This window comes from Phodopus roborovskii, unplaced genomic scaffold, assembly GCF_943737965.1.
Source record: "Phodopus roborovskii unplaced genomic scaffold, PHOROB, whole genome shotgun sequence".
Lineage (NCBI taxonomy): Eukaryota > Metazoa > Chordata > Mammalia > Rodentia > Cricetidae > Phodopus > Phodopus roborovskii.
Window position 1 is genome coordinate 4,552,902 of NW_026126689.1, and position 19,901 is coordinate 4,572,802.

General features: G+C 42.2%; 2 gene segments (V, D, J or C); both read right to left on the reverse strand.

The window, feature by feature from the left end:
• Window positions 1-4,800: 4,800 nt before the first annotated feature.
• Window positions 4,801-5,391, reverse strand: LOC127214221 (T-cell receptor beta chain V region 3H.25-like). The segment is given in 2 exon segments: window positions 4,801-5,215; window positions 5,329-5,391. Coding segments are annotated over 2 exon segments (375 nt in total).
• A 13,958-nt stretch (window positions 5,392-19,349) lies between these two features.
• LOC127214303 (T-cell receptor beta chain V region LB2-like) lies at window positions 19,350-19,901 on the reverse strand. The segment is given in 2 exon segments: window positions 19,350-19,651; window positions 19,774-19,901. Coding segments are annotated over 2 exon segments (384 nt in total).

Consider the following 19,901-nt stretch of genomic DNA (forward strand, 5'->3'; position numbering starts at 1 on the left):
ACGCATTAAGAATTTAATACCATGTCGAGAGGAGCCAGACATTTGTTGACATGGGGGTTTTACCTGCTAATTAAAATATTTCCCAGGGCTGAATCCGAATTAGAATTTGTACACGGGTAAATTTATTGTATAAAACAGGTTCTTCTCAAGAGTCTGAGGTAAATGGAAGAATGCTGTCAATCTACTAACAAATGTTAACTTGTATTTCATCCAAGGTCACCTGTCATACAAGGTATAATGCTTTCATAAAAATCTTTTGGATGGAACACAATGGCTTCACAGTTGTTGGTGACACCTTCTGGACAAGAGGTGTGCAGACAAGAGGTCAAAGGCACCTTGATTACAAGGAAAAGGAAAGGGATAAAAGAGGGAGCCATTATAGGACTGAAGAGAAAACTGACTCTAGAAAAAGGTCCAGTGACCTACAAGACTGCCGCCAACTAACAATCTGAGCAACCGTGGAAAGGCTACCATAAATTCCCTCCCCAGATAGTGAGATCAACAACTAACTTATCCACCATCATGGAGCCCTCATCTAGTACCTGTTGGAAACAGAAGCAAACACCCATAACTAAACACTGGGCCTAACTAGAATCCAGATGCAGAGAGGGAGGACAAGACCAGGTTGGAGAAACACATAGAGACAGCTGACCTGAACAAGGAGGAGCTAACGGGCCCCAAGACTGATAGCTGGGAATCCATCATGGGACTGACTCAGCCCCCCCTGAACATGGGTCTCAGCCAGAAGGACTGAGCAGTCTTAAGGGCCCGCAGACAGTGGAACCAGGATGTATTCCTGGTGCACAAAAGGACCTTGTGAACACATCCCCCATGGTGCGACACTCCCTTAACCTAGAGACAGGAGAGAAGTCCTAGTCCCTACTTCACGTGACTTGACAGATTACATGACCCCTCCTGGATGGCATTGCCCTACATGTGGAGTGGGGGAGTGTGGGGGCACGGGAGGGGAGGGTTCTCGGGGTGCATGTGAGGGGAGAGAGAGGGTAGAGGGAGGGAGAGGGAACTGGGATCGATATGGGTGTGAGGAGAAAAGCAGAAATGGGAATGAGTAACACTGTATCACAGATTAAAGAAGAGCTAGGTCACTCGAGGTAACTGTAACACAGATTAAAGAAGAGCTAGGTCACTCGAGGTAACTGTAACACAGATTAAAGAAGAGCTAGGTCACTCGAGGTAACTGTATCACAGATTAAAGAAGAGCTAGGTCACTCGAGGTAACTGTATCACAGATTAAAGAAGAGCTAGGTCACTCGAGGTAACTGTAACACAGATTAAAGAAGAGCTAGGTCACTCGAGGTAACTGTAACACAGATTAAAGAAGAGCTAGGTCACTCGAGGTAACTGTATCACAGATTAAAGAAGAGCTAGGTCACTCGAGGTAACTGTATCACAGATTAAAGAAGAGCTAGGTCACTCGAGGTAACTGTAACACAGATTAAAGAAGAGCTAGGTCACTTGAGGTAACTGTATCACAGATTAAAGAAGAGCTAGGTCACTCGAGGTAACTGTAACACAGATTAAAGAAGAGCTAGGTCACTCGAGGTAACTGTAACACAGATTAAAGAAGAGCTACTGGCTTTAGCCTTTCCATCATACCACGGAGGTGGGACCCTCATCCCTTATGAAGGTCTCTACATTTTTGTCAGTCTGGCAAACCCCGGGGGCCCCATTTGAGACTATTTAAAGATATAAAATGAAATGTGTAGCACCACAAATGAAACCAACTCTTTTAAAATACAGATATCAAAATATTACTCAAAAGTTTGTGATGTATTAATGAACAGACAACTTCAAATCAAATGAATAAAATATATGCTGCTTAATCTGAAAACTGCCATGATTTCAAAACAGTGATGAAGGCAAATAATGTTTACTTTGTGTAATGTAATGTTAAAAAAAAAAAAAGACTTTCAAATCCCTGAAATGTGTGCAATATATATTCAAATGAAAATGAATGTGATTTGCGTTATCATTTGTCACAGATAAAACCAAAACCATCATTATTTTATTCACTATTTTTATTGTGGAATGATGTGTTCCAGCTAAGGCATCAGTGAAAATAAAGATTATTTTTCTATTCAGATCCATCTTTTACCTGTGTAGCCATTAGAGGCCCTGTTATCATGCGATAAACATTTCTGCCTTAGGAAAGATTATACTTCATACTTGAAGCCACGCATAGGAAATATTAGGGAGCTTGCATACACTGCAAAATGCATTGTGCAGATGTCTAATCCCCAGCATTGTTCAAGAGTAACAGTAATTATTGCTTCTTACTGAGTTTTAGACTTAAGACACAATAAGCATTTACCAGAAATTGAAATGTTGTCTTAAGGAATCCTCTAATCAGCAGAAATATCCATAATCAGAATCACTGAAATATATATGTGTATATTGAATATATTAATATATGTTTATAATATATTCCCTTGCAATCCCAGCATCAGGAGGGAGAGGCAGGAATGTCCCTATGAGTGCCTTATATGCACACAGAGTTCTAGACCAGTCAGGATCACACAATGAGACACTTTCTTTAAAAAATTCTTTGAGCTCTGCAGTGTTGGTGCATGCCTTTAATAGAAGCACTTGGGAGGCAGAGGCAGGAGGATCTCTGTGAGTTCGAAGCCAGTCTGGTCTACAGAGCGAGTTCCAGGACAGGCTCCAAAGCTACACAGAGGTACCTTGTCACTCACACACACACACACACACACACACACACACACACACACACACACAAAAGTAAGTAAATAAATGAATAAATAAATGGACAGATAAATAAATAATGTTTTGATGCAGTTTGTGCTACTGTTTGCAAGTCTGCCTTAGAACTCAGTGATATGGTATGATAATATACACATTAGTTTCTCTTTTTTTGTTGTTTTTGGTTTTTGGATTTTAGAGACAGGGTTTCTCTGTGTAGCTTTGCATCCTGTCCTGGAATTTGCTCTGTAGACCAGGCTGGCTTCGAACTCACAGAGATCCACCTGCCTCTGCCTCCTGAGTGCTGGGATTAAAGGCGAGCACCACCAATACAAGGCTCACATTAGTGTTTTTTAGAGAAGTGTGGACAGTTCTACTAGATTAAAGATCTTTGCTGTATTCATTGTAAACAGTGCCATACTCCAAAGATAACTCAAAGGAGCAAACCATGAAGAAGGCTACAGTGTTAAATTCTTAGTCCCATATGTTATCAGACTATGTACCACAAGAAATCTATTTAGCAAGTTATTTCTGGAAAGAATTGACATTAGGTTTATTATTATTATTATTATTGTTGTTGTTGTTGTTGTAGTATTTACACTTCTCAACTGGTATCTCTACCTCATCACTCCTTTGTGGTAATTATTCATCTGAATGCTTACATATTACATATTATTAAGTTAATAAACTATTTTTAGAACACGTTAAGTTCACATCAAAACAAGTGGGAAAATGGGAATTTGTGCTTCGGGAATCATGGCCAAGCACCTTATCTGGCACCATGAATGCTGCACCAGTAATTAACAACTTGATTGGACTAATCAAGTTGAAACACCCAAATTCTTCCTGCTGTGCCACATGCTCCCCAAATGAGCTCCCTTCATTCCTAGCTTGGGAGTTTGTTTCCATGAGCAGAATACACTTCGTGGTGAGCACCTTGCATAAGTTTTACAAGTGTTTTCTTGACAGATTAGAAAGAACACTGTTCATCTTAAAGTAGAATAGCAAATAGTTGACTCATGTGAAAGACAGCTACCATCGCCAGCACACACAGGTTTGCTGAAGTCACGGACATCATAGAAGAAACTTGCTTCATGCATATCCATTGTGTGAAGCGATGGGTTTTATTTTCATAGTTCCATACGTTCATTAAACACATTTTGATCATATTCACAACTCTGTAACTTGGAAAGTTTTATATAATATGCTGAGGGGGAGGTAACAGTTGAGAAGTGTAAAGAATATGCTGATTTAATCTTATGCTGATTCCTTGTAGAAATGGTTTGCTAAATATGCTTCTGATGGATATTATAAAATAATGCATAAGTTCCTTAATAGAAGTTTGGAGGCTAGGTGTGGCAACTGATGTTTATAATCGTAGAACTCAGGAAATTGAGACAGGAGGATTGAGAATCCAAGTCAGAATAAGCCTAATGATCAACAAAATAAAGTGTATTCAGAGCAAAGTTAACAAAATATATGGAATACCTACATAATAAAAATAGCAAATCAATGCTGAGGGTTTATTATTAATATCAAAGACTTCAGCAAAGACATGTTGGGGAAGTTTGGGCAAACCTCAGTGCCCAGTGGTAACTTGTATGTAGACAAACCGTCAAAATTTGTAGAAATGCATATTCCAAAGGGGTTTTTTTGGGACATATATTTGTAGATAATACTGTTTTAAAAGCATTGTGGTTTAGGATTACAGAGGACAGGAGCTGATGTAATTCTCAGGCAAGTTTCTACGGGAAGGGAACAGCCTTGAGAACTTGCACATCCCTGTGAGTCTACACCAAACCTTTGGGCTTCTGTGTAAAAGCCACACGGGTGGGTTTCTCCCTTATTCTGAAGCGTGCAGCCTTGCCAGATGAAAGGACGGAGGAATAATTGTGTTTGATGGAAATTCGTCAATCAGAGGAGGGGAGAGGAAATAAAACCAACTAACCACTTTAATCTCTCCAGCACCTTCTGGAAACTGGGTGTTCTTTACGTTCTCCTTGCCTCTCCCAACACTCTTTTCTCTTTTGTTTGTTTAGCTTACCTGGATCCATGACTTACAGATTTTTTTTTTCTGGCTCATACTCTTTCACACTGTGTTTCTGTTAGCTCTCAGCAAGCTTGTGGAACCCTGATTTCCTGAGCAGGGTCCCAGTGAAGTTTGTGTTCTAAGAAAAGCCAGCAGTCAGCACTGTGGATAGACTGCTAGCACAGAAATACACAGCCGAGTCTGCGAGCTCGCTGGACTGGATCTCTAGGGTGCACGGGAAGTCTCGGGGGCATTGGGCTAAAATATTTTTATCGATCTTATCTATTTTGTCTACAACGTCTGCGTTCTGAAAGTAAACCAGAAACTTGAGTTCTTCTCCCTGCTTCTTGTAGTACCAGTAAGTGTAACTGTGTCCTTTTATGCCGGTGCAGTCCATTTTGGCTTTCTGCTGTTTTCCTTTGACCAGATATCTAGGATTCTGGATGACCTCAGTGTCCATGGAGCCTGTGGAGGAAGCAAATAGAAACTGAAGATAAGTCCAGATGGGAGTCTATTGTTGCAGATGTAAGGAGAACCTGCTGGAGCTGGAATACAGCCTGCTCCGAACAGGCACTTACCTGTGGTCCAGAATAAAAGGGCCACACAGCAGAGAGGTACGAAGCGCATGTTTGGCTATAGCGGGGTTTGATGGGCTGTCTTCGCTGAAGGCTTCCTGGTTGCCCTGAGCAATCTTCTCATGATGTAATCACGCCCAACGGACTGCACAGTTGTGAGATGCATGGGGCAGAGACATTGCTGCACAGGATGTGGGAGGAGATGCCAAAACTGTCTTGGATGATGTGAGGTTCAGCCGGCTTTAATTTTTTTTTTTTTGTCTCCTGTGCCTTACTATTCTCGCTTGGTTTCAGTAAAATTGTTCATACGTTATTCATTTATGTGAATTTTTTTTAAAAGCTTATGTTGCTTTCTCCGTTTCGTTTTGGGGAATGAACCTGGATATTTCCCGAATTAGCATCACAGCTCTTGACACACTCACAACAACATTCACCGTTAAGAACCAGAACTGGTCCTTTGCCCACGTTAGTTTTTGGCTGATTAGCTCTTATTTACCCATGAGTTGATCAGATCTCCTGAATACTAATCCTTTCTTGGCTGTCTGTCTTTCTCATCTTCCTACTAGTGATTTGTATTCATACTCTCTTTGTAATGACTCTTGTTACATTTCTTAATGTAGTAGGATTACTATTGTTTGAAGTACACACATGCTTGCTTGCACTATTTAAAAGAAATTATCCAAAATCAACCCCATGATTATCTAGTAGATTATCTACCAAGGCACTTAACATTTTGAGTTTCACATTTAAGCACTTAATCAATTTGTAATTTATTTTGTTCCCTGTCCATGAAGAAAGGTTTAAATTCACCATTCACTGTAGGGGCAAACCCCTTATTCCAGAATAATTCATTATATATTACAACACTTCCTTCTAGATCAGCAGTGACATTTCTTTAGTATATTAAATTCATCTGTAAATGCATATATTTTATTTTGGTATTATTTCCATGCATCATCAATGTCTCTTTCACTGTCACTATTGCAAAAGTGATTTGGTAACCACAGGGCAAACTACTTCACTTACAGTTCTCCATTTTCTCACCTATATATACTCTCTCCCTTTCCACTTAAAGTTTAGACATTCCCAAATTTTAGAGCAAAGTTCCCCTGATTTTGCAATTAGTGTTGTTCTGTATACTTAATGATATTGCTGAGACTGTGTATTCTCACTACTGGGCTCGTTTATTGGGGACCAGTGTAGATATTTTCTTGCTTATTTTGGTGTTCTGAAATGAACTCCTCTGTAACCTAAATCATTTCCTGCATTAAAATCTTGCTTATATCTTCTCGTGCATTGTTACTGGCTGTTTTTAATCTTACAGTTTGTCACCATTTTATTAAATATCTGTTTCATTTTTGAGATTATGATATAGACACATCATTTCCTCACCCTCTTTTCTCCCTCCGGTTTGGCCTTTTCTCATTAACTGTTGTGTAGCCCGTAAGGTGTCTCTATTTCTATATGTTTAAGGAATGTTTCCCTTTAAACTTTTTGTTATTGTGTAATAAGACTGCCATATGTGGAATGAAAGCCTACCCTTTATGTCTGCATTATACCCAGCAAATCTGCTGAATTTAGCAATTACCAGTGCAATGCTTCTATGGGTGTTTTCTCTGTCTCTCTGAACTTCATCTCCCTGTAGTTACTTTTCTTTTCCCTGGTTCTCACAGCCACCTTTCTTGTGGTGATAGTTTTGTGTGTGTTGGAACAAATGAAGCTTGCCTGAAGATCAGAATACAGAGCTACCCACTTCAGTTAGCCACAGAGATCCAGCAGTGGGGTACACACTTTCAATCCCAGCACTCAGGAGACAGAGACAGATGGATCTCTGTGAGTTCAAGGCCACATGAAATCAATTCAGTCTAAAAGAGAAGCAGAGCCAGATGGTGGTGGCTCACACCTTCAATCCCAGTCCTAGGGAGGTGGAGACATGTCTGGGTGGAGAGAGGAATTGTAAAGAGGATGAAGACAGGAGCTCGTGGCATTCAGTGTGAGAATTCGTAGGGACAGGATCACCCTTTGGTCTGAGGATTCAGTAGAGGTAAGAGGTCTTTCTTGTAGCTGATCCTGATAGCTGACTCCAGGTTTTTTTTTTTTTTAATTAAGACCTAGTGCAACCCATGCTACACTTTCTTGTTCCATTAACTGAAAATCAGTACAATGTCTAATCCAAGAGATGGGTGGTGTTGATCGCTTATTGGTCATGTGTGACTAGAACAGTTGATTTAAGGCTCCACATCTATGACAGAAGCTCTGGGGATGGCAAAGATATAGCAACTCAATCTTTTAATTACACTCACAGGGAGCATCCCCAAATTCTGACAAATCTTTCCAAATGTGGGTTTGTGACTGTCCTTTAAGCTGCACGGATATTTTACAGAAAATCCCACATCGCTCTCTAGTGTTCAAAAGGGCAAATTCTTCTATAGCTGTTCATTTATTCATAGAGAAACCACAAAAGAGGCAGGCAGTACTTAGTGTGGCGATCTTCACATGGTCCAGAGAACTGACATTAGCTGTCATTCACACTACCACCCACTGGTGGATGTTTTGTTAGTTATTTTCTTCCTCAACCTTTCACTGGCCAGGTCATGCGTGCGCTGTAAACACTTGCCCTAAGTTCTCTGCTCTCATTCAGTTTTATGCTGTCTTCAGATGTCTTATGCACCCTCATTTTTCCAACTATGCTAAATATCCCAAATTATATTCGCTATTTTATCATCATTGGTGGGTACATTGGAATAACTTCAGCATGTTCCTGGGATTAGAGCTCCCTGAATATCAACCTAAATTCAGATGGTTGTCTCAAGACCGCCCTAACACAGCTGACGGCAATAGTCATTTCCAAGCCTGTGTGTTGTTACTCATGCCTAAACAACTGCCAAGATTTTTAGATCCATTTCTTTTCCTAAACATCTTTTCAAAGATTCCCCCCATTTTCTCATATTTTCATCATACCGTCACCATCTGAGTCAGCCTCATTGTTACCTCTTTCTATTCATTAATTATGACAATTTCTTCCCTGAAGAAAACTTTTTCAACGACTATTCCATCTTCCTTAAACATTCTTTTAACTTTCATCATCCACACTTCCACTTACTATATGTCTTATTGTAAGGCATTCAATAACAGTATTTACAGCTTTTCTCATAATTTTTCTTCAAAGGAAAATAATACACATATGTATAATATCAGGTACTTTGGATTTTCAGGGGGGTTGGGTCAAGGGTTATCTGCAATAAATTAATTGTATCAATTTTTTTAAAAAAAAACTTAACTGAATTTTAAAATGGAACCAGAGAGTATATTACTGATAAAAGATATACATATGTATGTTTGGAATTGATAGCGGTTGATCAAAATAGAATTCTTTCCATATTCCAGGGGGGGCACGACATCTATGGTTAGAAATGTGAAGTAGCTAATCAAATGATAACTCTCAGACACATAAGTCCTGGATACTCTAGCAGGTGAGTCAAAGATCTGTAAGCCAGTACAGGGAGAATATTTAATTTCTCTGTGGCATTGAATTATAATGCCACTTAACCTCACCTGCATCGGCTAGGAATTGTAAAAGAAATCAGAATAAGGGTATGTTCTTCATGTCCAAGGGAATTGCTCTGGTTAGTTTTTATGAACATGATGCAAATTAAAGTTACCTGAGAAGGATAAACCTTACTTGAGGAATTGCCTGCATCAAACTGGCCCATGGATGTGACATTTATGTAAGACATTTTAAAACTGGTTTTGGAGGGTGGTGTTATTCATGGATTGTTTAAGAAAGCCAACCGAGCAAACTAGGAAACAGCTCTCCTCCATGGCCTCTGTGTAAGTTCCTGCTTTCAGGTTCCTGCATGAGTTCCTGTCTTGACTTCCTTCGAAGATGTACTCTGTGTTAGCCAAGTAAACCCTCTCCCACCCTGGGCTGGATTTGGTCAGTATTTTATCACAGCAACAGGAAACAAAGGGGGACAGAAACGAAGGTCTTAAAGAACATAGCATCTCTTAAAATCCCCGATGGCATTTCCAATCCAGCACAGTCCAGTGTTTCAGTGTGTGTGTGTGAGTGTGTGTGTGTGTGGGGGGGGTGGGAGGGTGTGTTTTCTAGAGGGTAGGTAAGAGTATATCTCAAAGATGAACATTGCTTTAAATACAACATAACTCAGAATGTGGAATAAAAATATGGCAAGTACTGCACTTAAAGAAGAGCTGCTTGTTTATGTCACCAGAGGGTCCGGGGACATGTTATCAAGACTTTTTTCCCATGACCCTCCTTTAAGAAAGACAACAACAGACATTTGAGCTGTGTTGTGTTCAATGCTATCATCATATGCTCCAAAAGCAACACATGTAAGCAGGCCACATGTCTGAGCCAGCTGGTGTCAGGGTCTGAACACAGCAGCTATCTGTGAAGATGGACTTGGATATCTTTCAACTCATTGTGTGGAGGGGGAATAAATGATTCCAGCCAATAGCCGTGTTACCAAGTTTGCATATACATCAGCCTTAAGTTTTCTTACCGTCCACGTCATTGGCGATGCTTGTATTAGAGTATTAAGAAGCATTTCATGAGTTCTCTTCTCTAGGCTGAAGCAACTGGTGGAGTAGAAGCCTGCAACTCTGAGTTCTTCATTCCAGAATTAGCAAGCCCAATCTGAAATGACTACATCCTGCCAGGTTATCTGAGCAGCAGCAGCAGACACTGCAGCAGCAAAAGAGTTAGCCTGTAAATATAAGTGGCTTCATAATCATTGCAGAATTGGCCTGTAATGGGAGATATCATTCTGTAAATATGTTTCTCATACTGGTTAATGCATACAGCACTGTTGGCTAATAGGAAAGGAAGATAGGAGGGACTAGGAGACAAGGAGGAAAGAGGAAGGAGGAGTCAAGATGGAGAGTCTGGAGAGAACAGAACCGCCAGCCACCTCCCCCCGATAAGATAAGACCACATGGAAATACATAGAAATGGGTTAATAATTAAGACAGAGCTAGCTGATAAGAAACTAGTGCCTGGCCAACAGCATTGTATCAAATACAGAGTCTCGGTGTGTTATTTGGGGCTGGCACGGCGGCAGGACAAGACCAGTGGTGGGCAGAAAAACCTTACTCCTTACAGGCTTGTTCACAGAGATGACTTGGGAACACATTAGACATCAGTGGCTTGAAAACTCTGAGTTCCTAGGGAAATGAATCCAAATTCAAATCGGAGTGAATGTTATAAACCAAGTAATAATAATAATAATAACAACAACAACAACAACAACCCTTCAGGTTAGCAGGTTTTTAACATTTTGGATACTGGCTCATATACTCTAAATAATCAATATTTTTGTCTTGGTGGGGGGAATGCTTCATAATTATTTTCCCATAGTATACTTCACATACTACATGACACACCCTAGGCATGCAGTTTGGCTTTACCTTACTTGTGAATTGCCTGTTCCAGTAAACTATTTAAAAATGTAATCTATGTAAATGTATTTTTCATTTTTTTTTTTTTTTTTTTGAAATTCTCATCTGTGTTAATCACTTTTCTCTGATTGCTGTGACAAAACGCTCGACAAAAGCAAACTCCATGCAAGAAAGGTTTGTTTTGGCTGGCAGCTAACGAGATTGCCCGGAGTCTGAAGAGAGGGTGAGCTTTTGATGGGTGCTTGAGTCGTTAGGTTTCAGGGAACTCTTGAAGATGGACTAAGTCATTTTGGCACTGTGACATGGCATTGACACTGAGACTCAAGGGTGGAGTACTACGGTTTAAAGGGACATGTTTGGGTGTCAAAGAGTGGGGGGGGGAGGATGGTTAATTCTCATTACTGCTGGATTTAGAGTTACCGTGGCTGCATGCCCCTGGGAGTATCTACGAGGCAGTTTCAGGAAAGGTTTGGCTGAGGAGAGATGTCTCTACCTGGATGTGGCATGGACTGGGGATCTTCAACTGAGTAAAAATGAGAAATTTATCTGGGCATTAGCATTTACCACCACTCCTGACTCAAGGATGCACTGTTACTATCTTGCTTAAATCCCTGCCTCCATTTCGTCTTAGCCAGGAGGGACCACATTCTGCAACCGTGAGTGAAAATAAGGCTTGGTTCCTTAAGTTGCTTTTTGTCAGGTATTTGGGCCACAGCAATAACAAAAGGAACTAACACGCCTTTCTGTTTTGTGAAGCCCCACTTTGGTCAAGGTCAGGGAATATGTGGTGGTTAGTTTATTGCTAGTTGTATGAGACTCTTCTCCAAGATTAAAACATCCTACCTTGCAGAAAGCCCTTTAATGAAGAAAGCCAACTGCTTCAGAAAATTCCAGAAACTGACAAGATTCACTAGGACCCTCCCTTTCAGGGTCAGTGATAAGATATGAGAGGCCCTTTCGGATGGAAGAAAGCTGAGCTCCAGCTAGGCTCTGAGAGCAGAGCAGCTGCCTGGAAGAGGGTTAGGCCAGAGTGACTTGGAAAGGACACTCTCCCACCTGCTGAGCTGCCTCTACACAGTAGCAGTACAATGTGCTCCCAGCCTTGTGAGCTGTCCCCCCTGCTGGGGTGGGCTGTGGTGATGCAGCTGCCTCTGAGTCATTTCTGCTCCAGTGAGTAACTTCTCTTCTATATTCCGGTAGGTAACCCCAATAAAGCTCATCGTCCACCAAGTTGGACTCTTTTTGGGATATCCACGTTTTGATGTGTGCTGGGACCCCTGGGTGCGGTCAGTAGACTTGTGCATTGCATCTCCCCCAGGAAGTTGTCACACAACATAAATTTACCACAATCTGGAATCACTTGGACAAAGAGCCTCTTGAGCAGCTACTCTCAGACTGTGCACCTTGACCCCTTTTGGGGGTGAAAATTACAGTTACGGAGTAGGAATGAACTAATGTTATGGTTTGGGGGGGGGTCACCGTATCATGAGGAACTGTACTAAAGGGTTGCAGTATTAGGAAGGCTGAGAACAACTCTTGATGGCTGCCTAGCCAGGTAGGCTTGCTGACACACATGTGAGGGCTTTTTCTTATCTGCAGCAAGAATCCACACCCTAAATATGGAAGGCATCCTTCAAAAGGCTCTCCTTCCTCTGCCCTTCCCTCCCCATTTCTACTCACACACACACACACACACACACACACACACACACACACACACACACACACTCAGATGTCTCAGCCAGACATCTGAGCTGTGGTTTTAACTCTCTAATACCTCCTGCAGTTTCTGTGTGCTGGGGAAGGAAGGCCGTTGCAAAGGTTCTTGCTGAGGAGTCCTGTCCCTGCCCAGCACTGTGTCCCTAGCACCACAGAGGTAGAGGCCCCTGTCTTTGGGATGTGCATTTAAAACAGTCAGAGATGAAAAGGTTAAGTTTGGATGGCTGATGGGAAACTTGTCCTTAGTAAAATTTTGTTCGTAACTGACTGTAGAGCTCACGGTAGAAATTGCCATCAGTTCAAAGGTCCTTTGAGGAGACTGGCGATACCAAGACACAGAAGTCGCCTGGACACCCACGGCGTGACACTGAATCTTCATGGACGTTCCACTTTTACAGATGCCCCTCCTGGGATTTTGATAGACGAGAGCACCAAGCCCACAGCCTGCCAAAACAGAGGTCAGGTGATGGAAAACTCCAGAAGCCTCAGAGTCAGATAGAGCTTGCATCAGATATAATTCAGAAAACTCTGACTCACTCCATCATTGTAATTGTCCTTACACAATATCCTCTGAGACACAATTCCCAACTTTCCTGTGATGCTGACTCATATCTTAGGCACCCCAGATGTGTTTGTATTTGATCGATACAAACAATTCATAAAAAGTTTTCACTAGATCACTCATTGTAACTCTCTCTCTCTCTGTCTCTCTCTCTCTCTCTCTCTCTCTCTCTCACACACACACACACACACACACACACACACACACACACACGTAAGCTCCAAGGTATAACAAGGCTCATACCAGGTACCAGAAGTAACAGAAGCAACAACATCTTCAGTGTTAGCCTCATACCACCTTCTCTGAAGAGAGAGGGCTAGCCATGCTCTAGGAGGATGAATGCTTTACCCTTTAATCCTGGGAACAATAGAGTCTGCCCTCTGGTGGTAGTCCTCTCCAGTGATTCAGACTACATCAATCTCCCTGATGATCAAAGAAACATACAAGCCTAAAGAAGCTTCAGAAACATCCTGACTTACCTCTAAACACAGAAAACACACTGCTGTCTTTGCCACTAACATGATTGAGTGGGTTTCTTAAACGGAAATGTGTGTGCATTTGGATGATAAACAGCATTACAATCCACCCTTTGGCTCCAGGACATGTATCAAAGGCCTCACCCAAAGTCTTCCGGGTCATTGCTAGCCACTGGAAATGCCGGTTGGAACTGTCGTATGTGGCCACAATGCTCTGGCCAGCGCCTAGGCTGCAAGTTCAGTATTTCTTCATGATGTTGAGGAAGACAATCTGTCTTCTAAATATAACAACATGACTATGACATGACCATATAGCATAAGGTTCTCTTAGTAGCTATGGACTTAATTGTAACAATACTATAATCTGTGTCTCTACATAAACACCATAGTGGCAATAAGTATTTATAGTAATTTTGTTGTAGTGGAGGCCATACTAGTCACCGGTTTATGATGACTGGGAAATTTGGTTTTGCGTGCGATGGGTTAATCTTATTAATGGGTAAGTATTGAAAATGCACAGAAAGCTGTGCTGGATGCTTTTGCTTTATTGCTCTTCCTAAAGCACGCTGCTTTCACTTACTTAGCCCCCTTCCCTCTGGGCTTTCATTCAATTTGTACATTTGTTTCTGGGGCTGAGCTGCTAGGAAGGTGATATTAAAATCTGACCCATCAAGGTTGTTTTTTGCATGTACCCAAATGGCTCTTATTATTATTAATATAATTAGTGTCACGTTTGCATCTACGCTGCTGTTTTAAGGTAGTTGCCTGGTGCTGTGGCTGCTCTTCTGTTCCTGACTGAATTGGGTCTCATTAGTATGTGGGGCCACCTCAGGGAAACTGCTCTTTTTCTGCAACTAACAAGGACATCTTGTTGAAGATATATTCTATGAAGAAGTGGCTGGAAGCCTCCGGAATCTGAAGAAACCCTTCCGCATTCTTTGGAATGGTACTTGCCATCAGTGTGTTCCTGCCATGCTTTAGTGCTGTTGGTTTGGCTAAGCAGGAATTATCATTCTGGAAAGTTCTGTCCTGATACTATGATACTGGTTGGAGTTCTTCACAGGGGGAAATCTGCAAGGGAAAATGGCTGTCGTCGTTTTACTGAATGTCACTGTAGGTCTGAAGCTGTGGTTACAGCTCAGTTGTAGGATATCAGTCAGTCAAGGTCACTCTACAGCACTGAAGGAGAGAAAATTTAGCTGTGAGTTCCTAACCACTCAGGTTTCCCCTGTTAGATAGCTGGTTCTCCGTATCAACTGCCTTGCGTGCTGAGCCACAGGGACCGGAGGCGCACCTACAGATGCATTCCTGGGAACTTACAGGGTAGCGGGATCTCAGGGGCAGCAAACTTACATATCCCTCCACCTTCCCCTGAGATAGATAGAATTTTCAACTCGCTTTTAAAGTCTAATTTTTCTTCTCCACTTGTATGAGACCTGATTTCTGTAATAAATTATTTTGTTCCTGAATACTGGCAGGGTTTCTCCTCTGGCTGTATGTTAGTTAAGTCGAACATAGTATTTGTTCCATCACTGATGCTGCCAAATGGGTATGGATTAACCATGGCCCAGCCATGTGTTTTGTCAAGAGTCAAAACATGCTGTGGTTCCTGATTTCTTCTAGAACATCTCAGTGTTGTTCTCCTTATCTGTTAGTATCTTAATATCTCTGGGAACCACCGATAAAGAAGTAATATTCAAAGTCCAGAGATCACTGGATTGTAGAACAGACAACAAGCCATGGACACTGGGGGTCTGATGGCCCTGAAAGGTGGTCTACACCCTCATGCATGCCGTCAGTAATTAAAGGCAAGGAATAAAGCAGGGTTCTGAGTTAACTTACACAGAAAGACTATAAAATGAAAACACTGACTATAGTGTATTTGCACAGGGAAGTGTCTCTAAATACTAGCAAAAAGACAATACTTCTATGTTACGAGTAGTTTTCCCGCCAGCCTGGCCCCACAGCTGCGCCAGCCCCAAGTAACACACAGAGACGTTGTGTTAGATATAAAGCTGTTGGCCTGTTACTAGCGTTTCTTATTGGCTAGATATCTCTTAAACATTTCTATCAATCTAAGTGTTTTCACATGGTCTTATCTTACCGGAGGGGCTGGACCTCTGTTTTCTTGGTCCTACACGTTGACTCTCCTCCTACCTCTCCCTGAATCCCCCTTGCCTCCTAGTCTAGCCTATCTTGCTTTTCTATTGGCCAACAGTGCTTTATTCATTAACCAATAAGAGAAACATGTTTACAGAATGACATCTCCCGTCACTTCTAGTCAGACAGAGCTACACTTTTAACTATCGCTAATATTAAGAACCAAAGAGGGAATAAAAGTGCTACTCTCAAGTTCACATACACTCCAGGAGAAGCACAAAGATAAGATTAATGTCAGGCTTTGTTACTGTGATGAAAATTTTATGGTTGACGATCATAAAGTATAAGTAGAGCATGTATTTTTAGAAGGGGACAATGGAATGAGATGAATTTAATCAAAAGCAGTAGGAAAAGTCAGGGAGTTAAGGGGGAAATGTGAGAAAATAACTGTGTAAAACAAATGAAAGTAAATCCAAATATATTATCCGTTATGTATTACGGAATGCTAATACATTGCAATAGTGGGCTGAACATTCTAGTTGCAGAAAATGTGAGTCTAAACATGCATTATGTAATGCTTAAGGAATATTCTCCTAAAGAATGAGAACACACTAATCAAGGAAATATACATGAAAACACAGCAGGATGCTATCTTATTCGTGATCATGATTATAAAAGTGAGTATGAGGGGCTGGACAGAGTTTCAGGCTTGTGAGCCCTGGCTGCCAGGCTTCCAAAGGACCCTCGCACCTCTCTGAAACTCCAGACCCTGGGGGATTCGCCACCTTCTTCTGGCCATCACAGAAAGTTTGGACTCTCTTTCTGGTAAAATAAGAACACGTGGAGATACTTAGATTAATAGAACTGGGTTAATATTCAAGACAGAGCTAGTCAATAAGGAATGCTAGTAACAGGCCAATAGCTTTATGTCTAACACAGTGTCTCTGCGTGTTATTTGGGGCTGATGCAGCTGTGGGACCAGAATGGCGGGAAAACTGCTCCTAACACTGCTCTTACAATCTTTCTGCCCTATTTTCCAAGATAGTCCCTGAGCCTTGGGATCATCTAAGCTCTGTACATGAGGCATAGAATACATATCACCAACCACGCAGTTCTAAAACAACTAGACAGATTCATCCACATCAATATATCGAAGTAGCCACACCTATGTCAAGGTACGGACGATTTTTAGAGTTCCAAAGCTTCCTTATCCCATCTAAGACAAACACATACTCTAGCCAAAGGAAAGCACTGTTCTGACTTCCACAGAACACATTCATCTTTCTGTATTCTTTCTAATTAGTTTCTAGCCATATCTGATCTTTTTAAAAAGTGACTTTCATCCATTCACCAAGTGTACCTTAATCCACTTATGCATTCTATTGCTGATGACTACATTTTCCAAACTTGAGGCCATCGTGAAGAAAGGGTACTACTTTATCATGTTACACTAGCAAACACCATTGTAGCTCAGGTTACCGCTCCTGTCTGGTCTTTGTTTGCTTTTCTCCTGTTACTTTTGTGAGTAAGAGTGTTTATTTTGTGCCATTGTAAGCTGATGTGTGTAACCTGTTTAGCTTTGGTTTGGGGGGGGTTGTCACAGGTAAACAAACAGGTTGGATTTCAGGGGATGCTTTGAATTTTGGATCTTTGAACTGTTGAGACTTTCAAGACCTGGATTACTGAAGTCACACCTAACAGATTTTACATCACAAGAAAAGCGTCTGATTGGGGTATTTTGTGGTTGAAATGTGACATGTGTCCTAAGTAGGCTCGTGTGTTGGAATGCTTGGTAGTAGTTCTGTTTGGGGAGACTGTGGTGCCTTTGGGGGTGTGGCCTAGTTAGGGGGAGTTCAGTTGCTGGGGGCAAGCATCAAGGTTTCTTTTCCTTGCCTCTCAGCTCTCTGCTTGCTGATTGATGCCGTAAGAGAAGCTGATGCTGTAATCCCCACAGCTGTAGACCATCATTCTCTATCTGTCAGGCCTTCTCCACCTTAACACAAGGGCACCATCTGAGACTCGAAGCTGTAATCAACCTCTCTCTCTCCAGGTGTTTCTGGCTGGCTGGCATGCCGTTAACTAGATGTTTGGGATTTTGGTCTTTGTATGACTGCCTAAGTTAGCCTTCCACAGTATAAAGGTGAGCAAAACCCAATGCTAAGCCCGTTATTGAGTAAAGAGTTCAAAGGTAGTGGAGAGTCAAGGTGGTGTACTCTACAAAGGTTTTCCAAGAACCGGGATTAATACAGTTAAACCACAGATTTAAAAACACACCAGGAAAACTAGAGGTCTTTGGTATTTCCACTGAAAATTTTAAAGCCCATTTGAATAAGTGATCCAAATCCCAGTTGTATGCTGTGGATAGCAGAGACTGTCACATATTTTGAGGAAGAGAGCTATGCAATCATATAAATGCTTATAAACAAACATAGCCCTAAGAATTAACATTAGGTTTCTCATCCAATTGGGAGATGCTAACATATAAAGGAAAAACACAGAAGACATCAAGGTCACTTGCATAGTTTTATCCACCACCTGTCTGCTCAGCAGTGACTCAGAATTCCTCTCCAGTCCCAATCTCTCTTATAAGCACCAGACACAGATTTACATATGCCTCCTACACAGAAACCCAATGAAGGCCACTTACATATTTTCCAGTAGCTTTATTTTTCTGAATTCCCTCTTCTTACCACATCTAGAACAGTATGAGCCTGCCAGCCTTCTTTCCTGACTTCTCATCACAGTTGTTTCAGATTCTTATGCCTGTTTCACATTTGTTCCGTTTGTTCCTAAGAGATGTGTGTGCGTGTGTGTGTGCGTGCACGTGTGTGAGTGTGTGTGTATGTGGGGTGTGTGTGCATGTGTGTGCATTTGGGCATGTATGAGTGTGTGTGCATGAGTGTATGTGTGCATGTGTGTGCATGTGCGTGTGTGTATGGGTGTATGTGTGTTGGTGTGTACTTGTGTGTGTGCGTGGTGTGTGTGTGCATGTGTGTGTGCATTTGTGAGTGTGTGTGTGAGTGTGTGTGTGAGTGTGTGTGCATGTGTGTGCGTCTATGTGTGTGCATGTATGTGTGCGCACGTGCGTGTGTGCATGTGTGTGAGTGTGTGTGCATGTGTGAGTGTGTGTGCATGGTGTGTGCTGTGTATGTGCATGCATGTGTGCATGTGTGTGTGGGCGTGTGTGAGTGTGTGCATGTGAGTGTGTGTGTGTATGCGCACGTGTTCTTTAATCACAGGGGTTAGCCCTTCTGAAGCCCTTCTCGATGTTACCAGGCCAGACTGGCTGCAGCAGTCCCTGGACTCCACCACCTTGGGCTGAAGCACACACACACACACACACACACACACTCACACACGCGCGTGCACACAATACAATCTTTCTGTCCCCTCTGGACTTTTAATGCTCACCAAGCGAAGGAGCAGTTGTCTCTTCCTAGTGTTCAGTAAAGTTATCTAAAAGACTCAACCTCCCCCTTCTCCTTCCGCTGCGCCCTTCTGACTCCTCTCGTTTGTGTGGGATAGATGCATGTCTGCGCACTATGGATAGGTATGCAATGTCAGAAGCCAACTTAGTGGATGAGTTGCGTTTTTCACCAGTCCACAAACAGTACAGAAGGCAGTAAGCCACCACTTTGTTCCAAATGCCTAGCTAAAGTGAAAGGACAGAGGTTGGGGAAGGACCAAGAGCCACCTGGCGGGGGAGCAGAAGTGGGCACATTTGTGCATAGAGAGGAGGCAGCTGAACTTCACTGTGCTATGCTGCTGGCACAGAGGTAGACAGCCATATGGTTCTTCTGGGCAGATGTCACAGTGAGAGGGAACAGTAGTTTCTTCTCTCGAGAGACACTGTAGCCTTCAGAGAGGTCCCCTTTCTGGACATCTTTTTCAGTTATTGAATAGTAGATCAATCTCGGTCCTGTGCCTGGATCCTGTCGGTACCAGTACATGGTGTCATGATTGAAATCCTGTTGACATCCCAAGGTCAGACTCTGCCCTTGCCGTCCGATCAGGAACCTGGGTGTCTGAGTGATGGCACCATGGGTGGTTTCTAGGGAAGAGGAAAAAGAGTGAGTCTGGAAATAGGCATGGAGGGTCTTGATGCGCTGTCCAGAGCAGGGGTATAAGATGTGCACCTGGGGACAGGAACTTACCCCGGAGCCCAGAACTCACCTGCTGCAAGGAGGCAAAGGGCTACCCAGCAGACTGCCTGCTTGCTCATAGTGAGGAAGGGGTTTTCTCTGACTCTTAGCATTAGTTGAAAAAGAAACAAGGAAAGCAGCTTGGCTGGGGGCTTAGCT